Here is a 20,426-nt window from a genome sequence, read left to right as displayed (position 1 = left end):
CAGATGAGGGTCATCATACTAAATTCACCGACCTCTTTTGTCCCGTTTGGAAAGATTCGAGACTCCGTACCTTCGTACACGCGTTTATAGTCACGCTAATTCGATCCATCGCACGGCAATCACAGCCGCGATTGCGACTTCTAGGCTCATTCCCACACCGTCGCTTCATTTTCGATCGAAACTCCTTTTCAAATCTGGGACCAGAATATACTTTTCATCTTCTAATTCAAGATCAATATCGGAAACAATTTTCATTTTCCTTCCACGCGCGATATTTATTGCTTCGATCGTTTTTTGGAACCTCGCGTGGTAACGCTATTTACGCATAATCGAACAGCCAGACGATACAGTAAAGAGAATTTTTTTTCTCTCATCGAAACCTATATTCAGTGCTCGTTTTTAATACGTGGTAAAGAAAAATGGGACAACTTATACCTGAAAGCAGACTTGTGATGAGTATGGAAAAAAATTTCAGTAATTAACCTAATTACTGCCGTTGTGGAAAAGAAAAAAACCAGAAGCATCCGTTTGAAATTTATTTCACTTGCTTTTGCTCCACGGTTTGAGGGTTTCGTTTCAAGGATGATGGATTAGATTCGGATTCATGTTTTTGCTGGTTCAACGATTCGGACTGGCAATCAACGGCTGGTCAAGCAAATATCGTACACATTTATCTCCTCTCGCACCAAAGGGTATCGTTTTTTCAAATGTTCAAACAACGTTCCAGCCGAATCGCGAGTTCTTCAGACCAAAGCGACCCTCCGCAATACCTGCAAGCGAATACACGAAGCGTTACAGCTTGGAGAATCCGTTCGGAACACCGATCTCTCGGTTTGAAGCTGAATATCCCCGTCTGACCAACGCGAGACTTTTTCTACTCGTACCACTCTGCGTCGAAAGTCTCTTTCTCACCTCTGGATGTGCCGTGATGTAGCATTTGGCTATCTGGAAAGCCGTGTCACACGAATCCTCGCCACCTGCATCGGTAATTAATTATCGATTGAAATCGGAGCGCAGTGCAAAGGTGACGGGATACGAAGGGTTATAATAATCGCCTGGTTCCGACGCGCCGAATAACTTACGCATAGTTTTGCATCTCTCGAGTATTTCGCGCGATCCGCTCTGCAACTTCCTCGGCAAATGCCTCATGGTGTTTTCAATCTCTATCTCGTTGTCCTCGCTCATAATTCCGTTCTTAACCATGAAGCATTTCAGGTAGCACTTCAATTTCGGGTCGATTTCCTCAAAGTTGCCTTTCTTCAACCGCTTCAGGGAAGCTGGGGAAAAATGGAAGGAATTTTTCTCTGCCTCCAATTTCCCGTAGTTCTAGGTCGGCGAGGTGGGGTTCGAAATGAAAAAAATAATCGTAAAAATAAGAAACAAATCGAGCAGCAGGCAAATTGAACGGCAATTGCGAAATCTGCCGAGGACCGGGCTGATACGTAGGGTGGAATAAAGTCTCGGTAAAGATATTATGTATATTGCCAATTCTGTGTCTCAATCACGACGGCATCCGGTCTTTCGGTCGTCTGCAGAGCGTCAACTAGGCCACGGCACAGCGTGATGCACGGGGCATTCGAGCAAGCGGAGCGGCTGATTCGTCGGTGGAGGATTGTAGTTAACGGCCACGTAACTGCTCGCTTCGTTATTGGCTTAACTGGACAATACCGCTTTCGGTCGTCGACCCGATAGCGAAGGGTCAAACTAGGACTATAATGGGATGCCGATTTATTTATTTCCTTCCTTACCCCAGGAGACGCCGCTCGCCCTGCGACACTCCTTCCTCACGTTAGCCTCCGCCTGCTGGGTCTGTAAGCGGAAAAGGAAAAGGGCCTGAATACCTGAAATACCTTGGCTCAAGCTCGTTGCGCCGATGATTGCGAGCGTTGTGAAATTTTCTATCGCAACGACGCCTGTCTTGTACTCGCGCGTGTATCCAGGTGCGCGTACGTACGTGTAAGAATGTAAAATACGGTGGATATTTTACGGGCGCGTGGGTACGGATGTTCTCCTTGAAACGGTCTATCCGAACGTGTATTATGATCGTGCTTGCGGCGTAGAGGGCTGCGAGATGAGATGATATGTCCTCTGCTCAAATTGCCAATTGCCTTAATTGCACTCGCGATTAGGCTTCGTCGACAAACCGAAAATAATGTTTGTACTCCCTCGACCGTGTTTGAAACTGCGCGACAAACATCCGACCGACCCGTCAATCCTCGCATTGCGCAGCGCCTGGCTCCTCGTCTTTCAAACTCTAATTGCGGACGAATAATCGTACAATTTTGCTCAACAAGAGGATCTCGACGTCTCGTTTTAATTCGCTATTTCCCTTTGTGAGCTACTTTGCGAGCTCTTTCGATTACTCGGCTTTCTTGGTTTATATCCGTACCTGGAGAATTGCCGCGAAGAGGATCAGGATGAAGACACTCGTCGGGCCCCTCATTGTTCAGCCTGATTCAAACCCGTGATTCCCTCGATTCCGAATGAGAGAACAGTCAGCTAACTCAGGTGCAATTCCAGATTCAATTAAATCCGAACTGCACGCGTCGCACATCCGAGCCGATTCATTACCTACCGTAATTAACGTCGTTTCTATCCGCCCGTGCGTTTCGCATACTTTATACGGCGATGCGTTATCGTTCGGTTTGCGCAAATCGGATTTTACGACGCCAAACAACAAGCGGATGACGCATAAATAATTCCTATACCCTCGTTTCTCGCTCCGACTCTCAGCTCGTTTTCGTTCCGCTTGCACGGAGATAGCGAAAGTATGGTTTTTAAACAACCAAAATCAATGCTCAGGCAGTTTCGCGTTCATCTGTTTTGATGAATTGGTTCCACTTCAATTATTGTTGTTTTTTTTTTAATTTTGAGCATATTATACTAATCAGGTGCTTAATTTCTCTTATTCTGCTCTACGGAACTTGGCAGACTGAATCAGACTAAAGTCAATTAGCGATGTTTTTCCGGCGATAAAGGCCAAAGACCGAGAGGTTTGAATCGATGACATTAAACGAGGTGAACAAAATCAAGATTGTTTATTGTGTGTTAATTTTTTAGACAAGCCAGCCGCGGATCGACCGACGAGAACCAGTTCACTATGTTTTATCACTTGTAAATCGTGAGTCAGAGCCGTTGTACGCTAGTCTGCTACTAATTCGAACAACGGTAATTACAGGAAGGTTTCATTTTAATGACTGAGTGGTCACCAGATGTCATTATCGTTATTATTATTATTACTACACGACTGCTCGTATCGCAAAATTGAAAATTGGGCTTGGAATTGCGTGAAACGTTCTCCGTTCTACTACCGTGTTTCAGACCAGTCTGCCCTGCACAGCGCGATGTTCGCCTGCCACGATGAAATTTTTTATTTAAAGATAGTTCGACAACGCGGGAACGTTTAATACCGATAATTGCTTACCTGAAGCAGAAGACAGGCCGAGGCGCAAATCGAAAGTAAGCACTTCATCGTTTTGACGGGTCGGTAGGATTTAAATGCGATGAATAGACCGTGTTGATGTGGAATCGGAATTCGATGTTCTGCTTTTACATCAAACTCTAATAACGTTCTTTATGAAAAAAATATAAGAAACGCGTTAAATTCGAATTAATTATGATTTCTTAAGCCGGAAAAAATGAAAGCGCAGCTGGCTATAAATAAATTATTTTGCCTGTTGTTGACGTAACAATTATCGACTAGCCGATAATAGATATCTGTCCACAGTCTATTTTCATAGTTATGAAATATCTGTTTTCTAATGTGTTTTCGTGTCTTTAAATCACGTCCATACGCATGATTCGTCTTAATATGCGAGTACGATTCAATCAAGCGTTGAATTATATTTTCCGTAAAATTTCCATTCGGAAATCGGTGCAGATGTGAGATTCTTAGAAACAATCTGCTCGTTTCTCAATGATTATCTCAGGGTGCGACGATGAAATTGCCTCAGGAACGATGACACGCATTTAATGGTCTGGTGATATAATACCGTATTTCGATGAAATCGTATGAAATACTCTGAACGCGCATCAACTGCACGCAAAATGTCTATAGAAAGGTATGCGTATATTTCGCGAGCAGATATATTTTTTTCCCCAAACTATCATGATCATTTTCTACTGCCCAGTCGTAGGTAAGTGACGTGATTAAAACTCGTCGACGATCGAAAGAAAGAATGCGAGCGGAACGAGGAAGCAGGCGGACCGTAATCATTCCAATCTGCATTCATCGACGGTCGCGAAATTTCGCCGCACGTTCCTCGCCCATTTTCACCCTTTTCCATTACCTGTACCTTTTTCAGGCCATTCGGCTACACGGTGAAGGACTCCCGACTCCGGTGGAAAAGGGTCAAATTTCGATTCTAGACCTGAGTTTTGCCAGCCTCTGAATTTCAAGAGGGTGCAAAAGAGTAAGGATCGAGTTACGTCCGCTGAATGCGTTTCGGTGTGAAAACCCCTGTTCACTCTACTGTTGGACACGCGGTGCAAATATCGGACAGTTGTAAGCCCGCAGGATTCTCAACTCGAGGAAATATAGCCGCTGCGTCATAGAGTCGCCATTTTAAACGGTGAGTCTAAACCCTCGTATCCTCTTTTTCCATCACCATTGTTAGCCAAGATTCGCCTCGAGCCAACCGGAGCAGATGATAGCTTTTGTACGTATGCAGCCCCGCCGTCAGATTCCATTGCGACCACCTTTACGCCCCCCCCCCCCCTCCCCCTCTCTGAAGGGAAATGCATATCTAATTACCCAGCTGGGTGTGCTCGAGATTCCAGCGTATCGCGGGGATGATAAAATTGCCACATGCGTTTCAACGTTACGTCACGTTACGTCTCTCCGGTTCTATAATACAAGTCGAAAAAATACTAATGCCCGTGATAAATGGACAAAAACGCATTGCACGCGATACGCCGGTGATTTATTACGAAAGCAAAGTGCAGAATTGTACTTAGAATGCTGCTGTGGAGTTTTGTTGCCGGCGTTATTTTATCGTTACCGATTACACTCGCAGCTGTTTGCGTGTCCTGGGAAATTAGTTTGCACGGCTGGTTCTATTCATTTTTTCACCAACTAAATTGAAACGACAGATTTTGCTTAAAAAAAAAAAAAAAACATAAAAAAACGATTCTCAGTGCGGTGTGATTTCCTAAAAATTCCAATCATCGGATCTCGACTCCCGGGAAATGCCGTTCAACAATTTATCGGTGAATTCGGATAGAAAAATTTTCAAACGTACAGCGGGGCTGATGTGCGGGATGAAATATTGCAGGACATGCAAAAATTCCGCGCGTCGTATCCGCCGGGATAAAAAATTTGATAATTACTCATGTAAATTGCGATAGACACGCTTTAACAACCGTCCCGTTATCAGTCATTTTCGATACCCACGCCCGGTGCAGAACCTCCAAGTTTTCAATTCTGATGCTCGAGACACGCAATCTCCTGCCTGCGGTATTAATCCTCTACTCTTCCCATTATACGGAAGTTTGAGCAACGACTCAAAGAGCTGCATGCGCCTTACAGCGTGATTCGATATGAACTGTAGTCTGTCGGATATGCGTTGAAAAACTTTCCCGCAGCTACGAACTAGAGAATTCAAAAAATATTTACGTGCAAAATGACAATTTTTTTTTTTTTACTCGTTTCAGGTTATCTAAATTAATCGTCTCACACGCGTAAGAATTCAGGAAATATCGTCGAATGATTTTAATTCACAGTCAGTTAGAATATTTTTACTCGAGGATGAATCAGCAAACTTTCTTGGCCAAAGATCAGCGAAACTATCGAGTCCTTTTTCAGAATCGTCGGTGAATAGCAAATATTCCCTCCATTGTGCGATACGTTTATTTTTGAAACTGTCTATCTAATGCTGGAAAATTTAAACGTTCTTATCGCACAAAAATCCCCCCGACAAACTACAGCGGCGTCCATCGTGTTCCCTTTCAATTATCTAATTACACAGACAGCGGTAATCTCCGCAATGATTGCGTAACACAGCGTATATGTATATCTAGGTAGATTCACAATAAACCGCTCGTTGCCTCGTGAATTGTATAACAGCCGCATTTACACTGTATGTACCTAGAGACTGGCTGTATTCAGCCATGATTCTTTTGGCATTTTGTTACCAGCAGGCAAATAACACGTGCAAATAGCTTCTGGTTTTTTTCCTACAACGTTTTCACAGCAACGGGCTGTGATAATGCATCCGGAAAAGGCGAATGACCCCGTAAAGGGATTGAAAAATTGTAAATTCTTGTGGATATATCAATAAAGTTTAATCGTAATGTAATTTGGTGGCGGGAAAATTGTGCTTGAAAATTATACGTGAATTATGTGAATCCGGAGACTTGATTTAAGGACAATTCGATGGCGCTGAATCGAATGGTGATAATAATTTTGCAATGAACCCCCGAGATCGTAGTGAAAAAAGAGTTAAGCCGATTAATTCAGAACCTAATAACATCATCAAAAAATATGTTAAGCAAAAATTTTTGAGGACATGGGAAAACGTATAAAAGTATTTTGTGTTCATTATCGTATCTTCAAAAATAAGAGAAAAAAAATGATAAACCATTCAAATGGTATGGCAAAAACCTCAAATTTTCAAATAATAAAAAAAAAAAAATATTAATTTCGTATATTAGAGACATACGTATCCACCATCAGCTTTACTTTCGCTCAGATGTCCCGGACAAACGTCACATTGTATTTTCTGTTATTACGCTTTTCGCCCCCCCGACTTATACAGCCGCCGATTTTCGGTATCGGAAAACCAGCCGACTCACCGACTCGATGAATATTATAAGTGTATATATTATATCCACGCCTTGGTTTTCATTCAAAATGAAAATATATCCAAAAGTATTTTGCCTTCTTGTCGCCGTCGTTAAACGTCAACACGACGTGGCTACCAGATATAATTTTCTTATTCTCTCCCCTTTCTATATCCTTTCCACTTTCACCGACGACTCCATTCCTCATCGTCTGAATCCCATTTATTTTCGATCGTATATTCAAGTTTTTTTCGTTTTCCTTTTTTCTTCCTACTCTCATTCTTCGTCGGCGAGAGGCTGCCTACGTATATCCCTGAGATTTGATCTTCGAATTAAGCGGCTGAGAATAAATCTTGTATAAGCCAAGTTATTGAGATATTTTATTTTAGAGAAATTTCAAACATCACAATTTCCAATTTTTTTCAAAACCACAGATTTATTTGCTCGGATGTTTTTATTTTCATTGTTATTTCAATATCGATTCATCGTCAACTATCATTTGCGCTGTTATGTCTGTACTCGGAATTGAACGTATCAAGCAAAGTTTTGAAAACACATTATGTGATTGCCGATCTCTAATTCAAACTTCGTCGAGGGGTTCCTTCTTCTGACGACTCAACTAATTTAGGTACACCTCCGACTCGCCCGGATTCCGAATTAGCGAAAACGTGGCTTAAATAAGAGGAATTATTGGGCTCATCAGTCTCTCCGCTGACAAAAATAATTAATTAGCATCCGTTGATCGAAGTCCAGGAAAGCACGAACTGTAGCTTGCGAAACATCATCCTTGCGGGATCGATGAAGAATTTCTCAAACACCGCGGGTAAGTTATCGATCAACGGAAGCCTACCATCCGTTGGGATGAAAATCCCCAGCGAATCGCATCGTGTGCTAATACCTGGTAATGGTTCTGCTTTATCAAACCCATTCCAGGAAATTACTGATTTTTTCGCAAGCGTCGGAAATTTTTTAAAACTTCTCCGAATCGGTGTGCTGAAACCCTTACGTTTCATATGCTAATTAAACTCTCTGACTTTTTCCGGAAATTTCCTCTCACTCTTTCAGTGCGATATCAATTATTTCGACTAAATCCTAATACTACTCCAAACTAAAATAAAACCAATACTAATTTGTACCGCATGGTTTGAATTTGAAATATACTTTATTACTTGGGTATAATTAGAGGGCAAAATATCATATCAGCATCATCATGTTATCAGAATAAGTAATGAAGGTAAGAAGAAAATAAAATAAAAAAAGAAATTCCAGGCTGCTACTCGAGAACTATAGATAAATCCTGTTCAGTGTTTTTGTTTTATTCGCATCGTTGATCTTCAGGCGTGAGGGGGCTCGAATATTCCCAGGTGTGGGAAGAGCTGAAACAACGATAACGAATTGTAGAATAACGAAGCTTGACAAACATCCAAACTGAACACAGATTTCCCATCAAACAATATTCCCGGGACTACAAATTTTATCTCTCACGATTTTTAACCATTTTCTTGACCTCTTTTGACTTCGTATTGCGTTCAAAAATTTTTTAAAGCGCAAACGACTCACCTCTGGAGATGCCTTAAAGAAGCACTTCATCATTTCGTACGCCTTCTCGCATCTATCCGCAATTTTGTTGTGCTCGCCCGCACATTTTTCCCCAAATGGTCTCGCCTCTTCGCGAATTGACTCGTCGACCAGCACGAGTACCGCGGCGATGTCAAAATCACCGTTTTCATGGAACTAAGGACGAGAAGAGACGATGAACAATTGGAAGGTGAAATAAATTATTACTTACTCGATGATTGCGGGTCATGATCAAATTACCAATTTGTTGTGCTCGAAGAAACATTTCAGGTAGCACTTTGACTTTGGATTTTCGAAATACGCCGCGCTTCCTGATGCTGAATTTTCGAATGCGTGGAAAAAGAAAGATTAAAACCAGTTTTATCAGCGATTTAGACTTGCATGTTGCATTTGAATTAACTGAGATAAGAACCAGATGCAGACTTCATTGTGTTTCGGTACTGCGAACTTGCCAAAAATTTTCTTGCCCGCTCCGAGAGTATTTTAAAATAACGACTGACAAATTGAATTTAATAGTAGGTATATTGAAGAATATCGCAATATGTGGCTTTACCATGTTCCAAACCATGTTCGGCGAAACACTTTTGCCTGATTGCCAGATGATGGTCAATTGCTTCTGCACCGACTATCTGAAAATAAAAATCCTCACATATTACAATGGTAATCGAATTATAGATTTTAATCCCTCTACGAGGGGATGACTTTGAATTCTTACCTGCGTTACAATAAACAGGCAGGCGAACCCGAAAAGTAAGTAGTTCATCTTGTTTGTTGGGTCCGTAAAGGAACGTTATCGATTTACCAGCAACGCAACTTCGATTGAACGTTTGCTCTTCGTAAGCAGAACTGGCTTTCACATTTTGGTACCCATGCTTTTATACCAAATGACTCGAGGTCGTGATCGTCAAGTTTACAAATTATGCTTTTAAAAAACCAAACTGTCACGTTGCGATGGCAAATATCGATGGAAATCGGCTTGTTTTTCTGGGCATAATCACCCATCGGGTGCAACTGGACGTGTACTTTTAACCGTCCGTAAAAGTGATTACAAATGAATTGTTCTACAACGATCGTTTCAGAACTTATTTATCTGTTGATGACAAATGGAATGTGGTATTTTATAATGGATAATTAAGCTTCATTCTCGTAACTATGAATAACGTGTTCTACAACATTGTCGTGTATGCTAATGTGTTGCTAAATGAGAATCTAAATGGGATGGATTATATAACCGGCGGCCATCGTTAACGAGTTTTTATTCCAATAACCGGGTATACTCAATATTTTCGTAAAAAAATTTTCCAAAACGCCTTTTTAGCCCAGACTACACTTACCCGTTTCGTAAAAGATCGCTCCCCGTCACTTGCTAAAAAAATGGATCGTAAAAAGCTGACCACGATTTTTCCCTCGTGTTAAAAACGACTGTATTTCTCAGATATAATCACGAACTGCAATCGCCACGCTGGCGACTGTACGCATAGTTGAATAATAAAAAAAATAACTATTGAGTACTGTCTGGAAATCTGAAATTCATTTGATAAATTGTGTAAATAAGGTAAGGTGATGATTTAAAATAAATTTTAACCGTCTGATCGAGAATGAAACACAAGTCCTGAAATCATTTGAAAAAAACATGACAAACGCAACGAACCTTCTTCCATACTTTTAAACTCGCGATCAGTTTAAAGCTCTATTCGTGAGCTCAGTTACCGTTGTTTGTAAAAATATTTGCTTTCCGATAAAATTCCCGCAGGGCGAAAATAATATTCACATTTCACGCGGCGAAGCGAACGTCCCATGGTAGATTAAGACGGGAGTATGGACTACATACCAACTTCAAATTGGTCACGTGAGAACCGTTTTGGAAAAACGGTCTCTTGATTCAATTTCCTGTTTGATAATCTCTGCAGCTTTTTTCACTTACAACAAGATACTCATCCTCACAATCAGTCGAGCACGTCACTTTATTCAGTCCCTGTTAGTCCAAGGTTACATGTGCAATGTGACTTGACCTATAAAAATAACACTTCGTTCGAAACCCAACGGCCCCGTTCCAGAATCCCCAAGATACAAGACGCATTTTTTCCACCATGCAATCTTTATTTTAAGACTCGTCAAGGCGTAAGAACTCGAGCCTGATTATTTCGTGAAAATCCTCCCAAGGCTCGCTGCAGTAGCGTGCGACATGTTTTTTCTTTTAAATAAACAGAAAGAATCAAATCACTGATATTCGTTACAAGTTGAGTCATGAACCCGTTCAACCTGAAAGTCCTGATTTCAAACGCGAGGTTTATTTCTGGATTAAAATTCCTCCAAGATACCAAGATGTTTTCGAATGCTGTGAAACAGTTCAGTTACCGATCAATTACAGAATGGGAAACTACGAGTAAACTGAATTTGGAATCAAATTTATACTAAGCGTGAAAACTACGGTTTCTGCTTTTATACATTGGTCGATTGAATTCAGGAAAGTCAACGCTTAATCGATTCCTGTCTTCAATGGCCCTTCTGAGATCGGAAGGCTCGATAGTCGAGCGTTTTCATTCGCTCCTCTATCATATTTCGTAGAGACCGAGCCCCATTCAGCGTGTTCGTAAAAGAAGATCCGGAATTTTGCGGTGACAGCTGCTTGTCCTCTGCTTTCTCCGTCCTTCGTCTTCAATGGTGCCGAGAAATACCACCATGTATTTTATGTGATTACGCTTTTCATCCCCCTTCGTAGCTGCCGATTCTCAATACCCTTAGACCCGAGTCAACGAGTCACAGAATATTACGGATACACGTGTATACCTACCTTTACTTTCACCTCAAACGAACGTACCTAAGTTTCCAAAGAAAGCACCTTTTTCTTCCTTTAGTGTCAATCTTTCGCTTGTTCTCACTCTCTTTCTCTCTCTCGCCTCGCTTTCTTCGCGGTTCTAGCCATGATATAGAAGGAGACGAATCTCCCCCATATTTCGCTGACAGAAAGTGGTCCCATTTTGCCGGGAAAAAGGTGATTCTGTTAACAGTGTGGAACCGCTATTTTCCAGCTAGCGAAAACATTCGGATAGATTTGATGTGCAATACAGCTTATAAAATTTATGGAAAAAGGTAGTATTGAACGCAACTGTGTTACGTATAATCTTATAATTTAACAAATATATTCTCTTCTACCCATTGAAACACGCAAGCTTATGCACGAATATCGTAAAATTTATTCCAACTTGTGTAACGTGCAAACGGTGTCAATGTAAATTAGGAGCTAGCTACAATGTGGATTTATTTTTGTTTGGTAATGCTCTGTGGAATGTGGAATTGGCTCAAAGAAGCCAATGAAAATAAATTTATGTTGATAAGAAAAATTGATTTATTTTGCTACTGATAAATAAAAATATACTCGTATAAAATATACTAGTGAGAAAAGTACACGTTATTCGAGTGTGCAATAGCTTTACTTTATATTTACATGCTAAGTGAGTCTAGACTGTTTTCGTAGCAGTGTAGCATTTTTTTTTTTTTTATTATAAATATCATGAAAATGGCATCGGGAAATTACATACGTTTTACCCATTGTTTATTTTATTAACAGAAAAAGCTTCATACATTAACACTTCATGTCACATGACCCAACAACGATGCAACCTTCTTTATTGCGGTCACGTTGCCCCGAAATAGAACAGTACTCGTAAGCCTAATGACTTATATAGTGAATTGGAAGTAATCGGTTCCGCACTATTAAAAGCGCCAAATAGACTTTGGTCCCATTTTTATTCCTGCAGTTTTGTCTCTTTCTACTCCATGATCTTAGCTCTAATCATTTAGCCTTCAACGCTATTCTTACTTAGCTTCAAGTTCTTTCTTAACAAGGCTTCGAAGTTTGCCCAATATTGTTATCGATAATAATAAGCCCTACTCTGTTCTATTCTATTCTATTCTCTCCATCTATCTTTTATCACTTCTCGGCAGACTCGTCTTCTAAACTTTTTAACCATCCCCTGGCTTCTCACCACCAATGTCTTATTTATTTTCCAATCAAAATTCAGTTTTTTTTTCTCTTCTTACTCAAGATTGGTACGAAGCTGTCCGAAGAAGCCGTACTTAGATTCGATATTAAAGCTCAGCGACGTCTCTCTTTCTATGGGGCGTAAAAACGAACGTTTTCATGTTTGAAGGGAGGTTTGAAAATCACATTATTTCACATCATACGGTGGATGTAATCGATTAGTTTCTTTTTTAAACACCCACTCGTGCAAATTCTTAGATACGTATAAGAAACACTTCTGGGTACCGAATTACAATGATCATTCCAAATTTTGTTTTCTTACTCTTCTTCTCTTTTATACCTCAAACAATAATTTATTATCGTGACACTGCTTGTATGGCTTTGGTTACAGATAAACGATCATTGGACATAATCAATCGAAATAACAATCATCAGTTCAGATCCCGTTAGCCGAGTTTCCAGCCTTTCTACTTCCCTGCTCTGAAGTAACAGGCAAATTTCAAATACGACGAATGGCAAGGATCGTCAGTCACTGAAAGCAGAATTCAGAAATTAATTAAAATTCACTAATATACGCTGCTACCAAATAGGAGAATCTTAAAAACTATCCACCTTATTTTCACACGAGGAGCGTCGACTACTATATTTTCCAACCTTATGGTCAGCCACAAATCACATCACTCGTGTCACTCAAGAAAGAGTATCGGTCCACGAAAATTTACCATCAGTCGGTGCGTCAGAATTGATCGCAAGCTGATTTTAAACCGATCTAACGGTGTTGATCACGGATTCAGGTAATTAACTTACCTATGCTGTCGCATATTTCGTAACCTTTGTCCTTATTCTCATCCACGAGCTGCAAGGTCTTGTAAAACATGGTGTCGTACCTTTCCAACACTTTATCACGTACCTGTCGATGAAAGATGTAAAAATTAGACCGATTTCCCATCATCATTCCACTTCTCTCCGCTTCTTTTCAAGTTCGAAACGAATGTTTTATCCATGCCCCGCATACCGACAACCTCACAATGCCATCTTACTCACGTTTCCAAGATACTCCTCCATACACTGAACGTAGCACTTCATTTCCTGCGGAGCGTCGTCGTCCAATTTCTCGCCGAGAATCGCAACTTGCTCAAATGTGACTCCAGTTGTCGCTCGGCATATATCCTTGTAATCGTCGATGGTCGGCTTCTTGTACGGGGGTTCCTTATCGGTTGATTCTTCGTCGTCATTGCTTTCCTCATTATCAGATGCAGCAGAATCCGGTGCTTCTTGAGTCTTCACTTCTGTTCCAATCGGATTCTTATTCATCTGCTCCGCCTCCTTTTCTACTTGGACGCTTTCGTCCTGCAGAAGAGGACCTTCTGGAGAGGACTTTTCCACCTTCTTCGACGCATCCACCTCCCCAGAATAAGATCCTGACTCCGTTGGGGCTGCCTGTGGATCGAAAGAACAACAATTGTTTTACTGTCACGGATTACAATGACGGAATGAACATCCGACGCAGTGCTGGAGTGAATGAAATAAATTCCAGAAAAGACTTTTAGGTACATGTAAATATAAAACTGCAGATATCGTTTAGTCATCAGCAATAGTCGATATGAATATTTGACTGGATTGTTTTGCCACGTGAATTTGAGACGGTTTCTCATTACCAAATACTGTGGATACAAACGATAACTTACCAACGAGACTGCCAAAACGGTGACGAAAATAGCAATGACTCTCATGTTTGAGCAGGAGCAGGAGGAATATTCGCAAATTTTTGGGCGCGGCTATGAGACGATCCAAGAGGTGTGGTAGATGGCTTTGGATCTGTCGACAAGATTCTAGCAACACCGTTACAAATTTTCATGCATTTATACCGCGGACGACTTCCTCTTCCCTCCACGATCCCCTGCATGTCAGCAAACTCGATGCGGAATGGAAACTATGAAAGCCATAAAATAAGTAACTAGAATAAATTTGCAAGAAGACGCGTTAAGCGTACGCGATGGCATTAATACAGGGTGTTTCGTTTTAATCGCCCCATAGGCCGATTACTCCGAAACTAAGCAAGATACGAAAAAATGTTTCGTACAAGATATTCAAGATTTGAAGGGGCAAAGAACACGAAGGTATCAGATTTTTTTAAAGCGAAGCCGTCAAGATCAGACGAAGGCCTACTTTTGTTTGTTCTTTTTTTCAACAAAATCGTGTTTTTTTTTTTTGTAATTTTGCATTAAAAAATATCTACATATTCCACGGAACCGTGGAGTTGCCGATATCTAGCTTCGTAGCAACTTGAGCGGCTCGTATCTCATTACTAGTCTAGTTTAGATGATAAATATATGACAGTATGTTTGCCACAATTTTGTACAAAATTTAATGCATGCTTTCAGTGGCCGATGTAAAGAATACACTGTTCCAATTTAAAATACAAAGTCGAGGTTCAATACCTTAAAGTTCTTTCTCTCTTCAAATCTCGAATATAATTTGTACGAAATGTTTTTTTCGTATCTTGCTTAGTTTCGGCGTATCGGCCTATAGGGCGTTTAAAACGAAACACCCTTTATATGCCATGGCAACGATGATCCACGGGAGTTTCTTGAGTATAACAACACGAACCGAGTTGAGAGGTTTTAAAATCCAGAACCCGTATCACGTGAAACGGTTCAATCGCCTGATGACCAACAGCCTCGGACCAACGAGAGAGCGCGACTGCTAAATATGCTACTTTTTATTCATACCGACTTCACAGTTCACTACTCTAAACCGACAACGGTCAACGTACTCAGCTGTTTAACGATAGATAAATGTCACGACGTAAAATATACTCTTGATTATACATGCCCGTCATATCGCAACGGGTTTCGCCGATCGTCGGTCTTCTCTCATTTTTTATTTTCCAATCGCGATTGCACCTTCTTTCTTTGTTCTTCGTCCTTCCCGTTGTAAAAATAATAACTACGGTGCAAGCCAATTTACGGCAATAATCGAGTAATTATGTAGTTCGTTTATGATTCGATTCGTTGACGCTGCATGTTTTTGCGACGAATAGTCGCGATTTTTGTCACTTTTCAACAGAATTTTTTACGACCATGCAGGTTCTGCTACAGAAACGATACAAAATTCCCACACGCCATCTTTATTCCCACATCACATCATTCTTGACATCCTGATAATCGTTAATAGATATTGTTGATGCATTTAAAACCGAGTCAACGCGTGGTTGTAAATTATCGTTTCAATTTAGACACGAAAACTCGCATTGACAATTTTCCAAGTAACTGACGAAGATTAGAGGTGATAAAATTGATTACTTTCAAGATCCTGACAGTTATTGCTAATTAATGATCAATTTTTACGTGTTAATTGCAATCATACAGTGCTTGTAAAATTTCCGAATAACAATTTCAGCGTCATATGTGCCTGGTGATTATTCAGTTGTATTAGACTAGCTCTAAACTGCGACTTAAATTCTTTGTTTCATCTTGAATGTTCGATTTGTGAATTTTTAGGATACAACGAGATACACATGCCTGCTGCCAATTTTTGCCAATTCATGTTGAGCTGGTTAACCTTGGCGTAATTAGGAACAGCTTCACGTTATTACATTCCATATTATATTTTACGTCTAATGGCTTGACGAGATAATAATTCCGACAGCAAGTTAATTGGCTTTGAGTTCCGAAGCGATCTTTTTTACCAAACGGCAAATTGGCGAACATGGGTTACGCCGAATACGATACGCTTATACGAGAGCTCTTAAAATTCGCATGTTGTTCGTGGGGATAATAGAAGCTACGTTATTAACTAAACTGCACAGAATTCGAACGAGCACCAATCGGTTAATCGAATAATTGGTCATGCTTTGCAACGTGATAACACTAATTGTAAAAAGAATCTCACGTTACGTCCATCATTTTCAAAACTACAACGAATCAATATTAAAAATTTTCCACAATTCAAACGTGCTTAGCTGTAAATTTTTTCCCCATCCTCGTTTCACATCGCAACTCGAATTATGGTTGCTAATTAATTCCTGACACAAAAGTGACAGACCGTAATAACAGGATGCTCACCGAATACGATAGTTCTATACCTGCAAGTTTTTACTGCGCCGACTATTCATTGGCATTCATTTATAGTTATCCTATACGTAACTATATGTTCTATTATTCGTCGTACGGAATCACATACAACCACATGACGTTGGTGCAAACTATCAAATCCTCAATACGCGGTTGAACTTTGCATTACACACACACACACGTATAAAATAGTGTGTATATAATACAAAGTATATATATATATATGTGTGTGTACATATTTCTTTTGATATAAATATTAAATTAAAATATTGTAGTTCCGAACAAAATAATGCTAATGAATGAATCAGGGTCGTTAGAAAAAATAGACAATGGCCGTTTCGAACGGTATATTTATTGCATAATAAGAAATTCGCCTCACTAGTTTCCGTGTTCAAGAGCTGGTTGAGTACATGTGATAATATCGATCACAGAACGAAACTGCTTTACGTGAAGTCAGTACTAAAAAAAGTTTGTGCGACGCGTCTACAAATTTACAAACAAACATAAACTTCCAGGAAATCGAAATAATTCTTCTCAAAACTTAATCGTAACAATAGCTACAGTTAATACTGGTTCACGTTATTTTATCACCATAGCCACATGTTGACCTTATCTCTAAACCCATTCGGGCGTTGATCTATTTGATGAAAAACAACTTATCCGCTACTAATAATATTATGATAATAAACCTTGGGGATTAGTCGGGGAAATCCGGTTGGATTTGATCGCATTCATTATTGCGGCATCGCTGGATGTGGGCCATGGCGATGAGAGAACTTGAAGTCGTTGTCTCTCAAGCACCTGTGGATCATCACGGCGGATTCGCACTCGTTGGCGCCTTCTACGAATGGGAAACACGGTCCGAGTTAGGATGCAAGAACTTCTAGAAATCTTATACCCGGTTAACTTACTTTGCTTTCCGCACATCTCTGCGACCTTTGCCGCCTCTTCCTTCTTCACGAAAGGCGGTGACTTTTCAACGAGGGCCTTCTCGTTCAGCGAGCCATCTTCGTTCATCTGTAAAGAAAATTTTTCGAGGATTAGCTCCAATCAAAATTCAAATTCTAGTCACCCCCAATCCGACACTTACAAATCCAACTTTTTTCCCTACGCAGGCGAAGAAACAGTTTTCCTTTAGCTTGTCCTCCTCACGCTCCATTTTCTCGAGATCCTCTGTCGAAGAAAGTCGATCTTATTATATTCAGAGTAACGAGTATATTTTTCTTACGCAAGGTATTTGGAAATTTTCAGTGACCGCGATTCACCGAATTTCAATCTCACCATCGCTCAGCTTCAGTTTGCTCTTGCAGTCATCGTGGATCTTCTGTAGCTCAGGGTGCATCGGAGGTCGTGGAGCCAATTTCTGAACGACGAGATGAATTTCGGTTAGAGAATTAGGAGAGAATATTATAATTGGAAAGTTTCAAGCTACATCGTGGACGGAATGTTACCTTTACGCAGTTGTGATACAAGGCGGCTGTTTCGCAGTCGCTGCTACCCTCTGAAAAAAGTGAAATGAATTAATAAACAATCCCTTTCTGTATTCGACGAGTATCGGAACCGAATTGGTATTGGCAAAAGACGGTGAAAACAACGGCGTACTTTGCTCGAAACAGGCCTCAACGATGCTAGTCGCGTTCTCCTTGGGAATGTGAGGCGGGAAATCCTTAACAGCCATTTCCTTGTCGATTTTTCCATCGGCGGTTAAAATCCCGAGTTCCTTATCAACGCAGGCCCTGAAACAGTCCTCCTTCTCGTTCGCACCGTTCTTCCTTTTCTCTTGAAGCTGTTCCCTTGTTACTCCGAGCTTTTCCATGCACACATCGTGCGCAGCTTTTATTTGGGGCGGCAACTCGGGTGGATGAGGCTTCGCCTGCAGCGGAAGGATGTTCGTAATTATAACCCAATTACAACGCCGGCAATTAATGCTGATTAGAGCGACGATAGACGCGTGGCAATGATTTATTCGCACAGTTATTACTTGGAGATCAAGGACGCCGGTTATAAAGATATCTCATGGTTATCCTTCCGCGATAGATTCATTTCGAAAGCTCTAAGTGTGAAATTAGCGCCATTCAGACGAGCCGTGAACAACAAAATTTAGATATTTTCACAACTCGATCAAGCGATTATACTTGGTGGGCGAAATTAACAAATTTCGGGATAAACTTACGGCGACGAGAATTGCAGGCGCGAAAAACAGCGTCGCGAATACGAGGACCGTCTTCATCATCGGCGAGGGTCGTTCCAATGGCGTAATGTGAAAGAGTAGGTTACACGACAGCAACGTGTCGTTCGAGTACTCGTCAAGTTGTGACGAACCTGCGGTACACATCGCCGCCTTTTATACACCCGAGTATGCAACCTGCGGTAACGAGCACGCAAAAATGGTCTCCGGATGTGCGAATGTAACAATGAAAAAGTGGTTCAGCCGGAGGCTAGGAGAGAAGGGTAAAAACTCGGTAACGCTAAGGGCGATCAAGAGGAGGGGGAGAGGACGGGAGGGGGATTTTTTTTTCATCCAACTCCAACCACGCTTCCTGCCAAATTTTCGCGCCTTGGATGTCTTCGCAAAAATGCAAGGACGAATCCGGTGAAGCCCCGATTCCATCTCTCTCGGAATATAACGCTCGCATGTAATGTCACCTGATATAATGCTTAAAGCTAAAAATGCACGCGATGCTAAATCGGAACTTGTCAAACCTATCGTTGCATGAATCGTGCGGTCGATTCAGCGACATGCTTTACGTTCATAATTTGTCACGTCCTTGTTACAAATCTATCCGCGGTAAAGCGTGAATGAATAACAAACAAACGCTTTGTCAAAGAGATCAAAACTCCTCCGTACTTTTGAACCTGTGATTACCTCTTGCAGCGGAGATCGTGTCTTGTTGGGTTGAAAACTTACCGCGTCTGTCCGGAAAATTCTAACTTTTCAAAACTTGAAAACCAAAATCATCCGAACAGTCACCTGACTCAGTTTTTGTTTTCAATTACTACGATCTGTACAACTGTACAAGTCTCTGTTTTGACACCTTTAGACAAACACGGCGAGCAAAATCAAGGCCGGGTTTACAATTATGTAAAGAAACTACTTGCATGATTTGCCGTCGTAGTTATCCACCTGATATAAAAGCGTAACAATCGTTCTACGAAAAGGTTGCCTTGGGTCTGTGGAAGAAACCCGAAGTTCAGTCGAAAAGTATCCGATTCACGATGGTAATTGTTTACCACTCAAGGGCGAGGCTAATGAAGCATCAAATTATCGCTATTATTCCGCATAAGCTGGAAGGAGAATTGAAACGGGTACCGGTAATTTCCGTTTGTTTCAACTATCGGCCCATCTCGAACTTTGTAAACTTGGCGCAGTCAGCCACCGCAGATCCTACACTCCAATGCCATTATCCCTACCGTTGCTTATCGTGACTGTTGCACGTTCCGTGGTTTTTCATTACGTAAATTATGCACCAAGTGGGAAAGAAAATGTGTCAGCATTGTTGCAGACCTGCGGATATTGTCTCACGATTAAAAGAAAACGTGCGTCATCGCGGGTCATTGGTACGTATCGTAACCGCTTTGGTCTGTAAAATACAATTATTAATCATAACGACGAAGTTTCTGTCCTTGAAATCGTGGTCGAAAAAAGAACAAACGAACGGTGAACCATGTAATTATATATATATATATGTATGTATATTTTGATCATTGAGAGGCGTACAGAAATCGACGAGTATAAGCACTAGTTAGACATCATCAATCTTCATTCTATCCCAGGTCTAGTTTTTCTCCCCTCCTTTTTTGTTAGAAAAATTATTACAGCCTTGGGTGAATCTTAACACTGACGTCAAACGGTTCCACTAAATAACGGAGAGATTTAAAATTTCCATGGAAATGGTAAAAGTCTGCCTTTTGTGACATTGAATAAACAACACCGATCAAGCACATGAAAGAATTTTGCGAAATTTGGCAAGTGCAAACAAGAAGCTAGTACAAGCAAATACCACGTT

General features: G+C 40.9%; 4 protein-coding genes across 4 annotated transcripts; all 4 read right to left on the bottom strand.

Moving 5' to 3' along the window:
- Positions 1-523: 523 nt before the first annotated feature.
- LOC107218889 (general odorant-binding protein 69a) lies at positions 524-2,798 on the bottom strand. The gene is made up of 5 exons (XM_015656923.2): positions 2,390-2,798; positions 1,749-1,809; positions 1,083-1,277; positions 913-977; positions 524-770 (listed from the first exon to the last, which is right to left on the bottom strand). The coding sequence occupies exons 1-5, from the start codon at positions 2,441-2,443 to the stop codon at positions 744-746; spliced, it is 402 nt and encodes a 133-aa protein (XP_015512409.1). The 5' UTR covers positions 2,444-2,798; the 3' UTR covers positions 524-743.
- A 5,125-nt stretch (positions 2,799-7,923) lies between these two features.
- Positions 7,924-9,422, bottom strand: LOC107218890 (general odorant-binding protein 83a). Its single transcript, XM_015656924.2, has 5 exons — positions 9,074-9,422; positions 8,912-8,987; positions 8,599-8,675; positions 8,341-8,514; positions 7,924-8,156 (listed from the first exon to the last, which is right to left on the bottom strand). The coding sequence occupies exons 1-5, from the start codon at positions 9,119-9,121 to the stop codon at positions 8,115-8,117; spliced, it is 417 nt and encodes a 138-aa protein (XP_015512410.2). The 5' UTR covers positions 9,122-9,422; the 3' UTR covers positions 7,924-8,114.
- Positions 9,423-11,897: 2,475 nt separating this feature from the next.
- On the bottom strand, positions 11,898-14,193 carry LOC107218887. The gene is made up of 4 exons (XM_015656917.2): positions 14,032-14,193; positions 13,388-13,783; positions 13,151-13,253; positions 11,898-12,875 (listed from the first exon to the last, which is right to left on the bottom strand). Exons 1-4 carry the CDS (start codon positions 14,074-14,076, stop codon positions 12,811-12,813), a joined length of 609 nt encoding a protein of 202 aa, XP_015512403.2. The 5' UTR covers positions 14,077-14,193; the 3' UTR covers positions 11,898-12,810.
- Positions 14,194-16,751: 2,558 nt separating this feature from the next.
- Positions 16,752-18,769, bottom strand: LOC107218906. The gene is made up of 7 exons (XM_015656948.2): positions 18,593-18,769; positions 18,022-18,292; positions 17,871-17,920; positions 17,701-17,782; positions 17,510-17,592; positions 17,331-17,436; positions 16,752-17,260 (listed from the first exon to the last, which is right to left on the bottom strand). The coding sequence occupies exons 1-7, from the start codon at positions 18,752-18,754 to the stop codon at positions 17,154-17,156; spliced, it is 861 nt and encodes a 286-aa protein (XP_015512434.1). The 5' UTR covers positions 18,755-18,769; the 3' UTR covers positions 16,752-17,153.
- Between the last annotated feature and the right edge of the window lie 1,657 nt (positions 18,770-20,426).

Source organism: Neodiprion lecontei, chromosome 6 (assembly GCF_021901455.1).
Source record: "Neodiprion lecontei isolate iyNeoLeco1 chromosome 6, iyNeoLeco1.1, whole genome shotgun sequence".
NCBI lineage: Eukaryota > Metazoa > Arthropoda > Insecta > Hymenoptera > Diprionidae > Neodiprion > Neodiprion lecontei.
The sequence above is the reverse complement of the archived record's forward strand: the minus strand, read 5'-3'. Positions and strand labels throughout refer to the sequence as shown.